This window comes from Fulmarus glacialis, unplaced genomic scaffold (assembly GCF_000690835.1).
Source record: "Fulmarus glacialis isolate BGI_N327 unplaced genomic scaffold, ASM69083v1 scaffold14633, whole genome shotgun sequence".
Taxonomy (NCBI): Eukaryota; Metazoa; Chordata; class Aves; order Procellariiformes; family Procellariidae; genus Fulmarus; species Fulmarus glacialis.
In genome coordinates this window covers 29,736-30,608 of record NW_009204972.1, presented here as the reverse complement: position 1 = coordinate 30,608, position 873 = coordinate 29,736, and the positions used below count along the sequence as shown (strand labels likewise).

Genomic DNA, 873 nt, shown 5'->3' with positions numbered 1-873 from the left:
TCGAGGGGCTCTCTGGGGACGGCTGACCCAAAAAGGGTCCCTCCTCCCCGGGGAATGGTGCCCGAGTCGTGGCCCCCGAGCCCTGCCCGTGAATTTGGGGTTTGCTTTTCTCCTCCGTTTCGGCCTCGCAAAGCGGATTAGCGCTGCACGCGCTTCGCCGAATTCCTCGTCGGCTTTAGCTCCCCGAAGCGCCCCACTGGCTTGGCTGCAAAAATTGGGCAAGAAATCAGCTTTTCTGAGCAAGTGGGGCTCAGCCCGGAGCCGCGCATCCTCCGGGGTCATCAATATTAATTGTGACAATGCGCATCGGTTCCAGCCCGGCTGCCGAGAAGGGATGCTGGGACTCGGAATAAGAAATTATGTTAATTTACTTGATTATCCATTCATGTGTTCCCTCCCTGGGGCACAGCGGCGCGATGCCGGCGTTGGGTCATCTGGCTGCGGCCGCCCGCTCCCTGCCCCGCCGTAATCCTCCGGCGAAGTTTCATGCTCCAGTTCCTCATCCGCAGGGGAGGAGGGGGGAGATCCACAACCGGGCTTCAAAAGGGCAAAGCCCGGCCCCGAAAGCTGTCGGATCTGGGATGCCACGGATGGGGTTTGCATCCTCCCGGGCACCTTTGCTTCAAACCAGCCCCAGACTTTGTTTTTAAGCATATGTGGGGCTCTGAAATGCATCAAATATTCACTGGCATTTTGGGTCCTGCCTCTGCTTTCTCTGGGACTTGAGAAATGCTATTTTTACACTCGCCTTCCAAATTTGCACTGTATTTTAAGTAGCCTGGGGTGGACGTCCCGCTCAAGCCCTGGAGACCCATGTCAAGATCATCCGTGCACAAGTTGCTGCTCCGGTGGCTGGAGGAGGTTTAATGCAAA

At 56.9% G+C, this 873-nt stretch overlaps 1 protein-coding gene across 1 annotated transcript in view; it reads left to right on the top strand.

The window, feature by feature from the left end:
- Positions 1 to 416: 416 nt before the first annotated feature.
- The window catches only part of STRIP2 (striatin interacting protein 2), a 21,705-nt gene continuing 21,248 nt past the window's right edge, over positions 417 to 873 (top strand). Inside the window, exon 1 of the mRNA XM_009575208.1 lies at positions 417 to 465. Within this exon, the coding sequence (XP_009573503.1) occupies positions 417 to 465 (49 nt within the window). The remainder of the gene's footprint in view (positions 466 to 873) is intronic.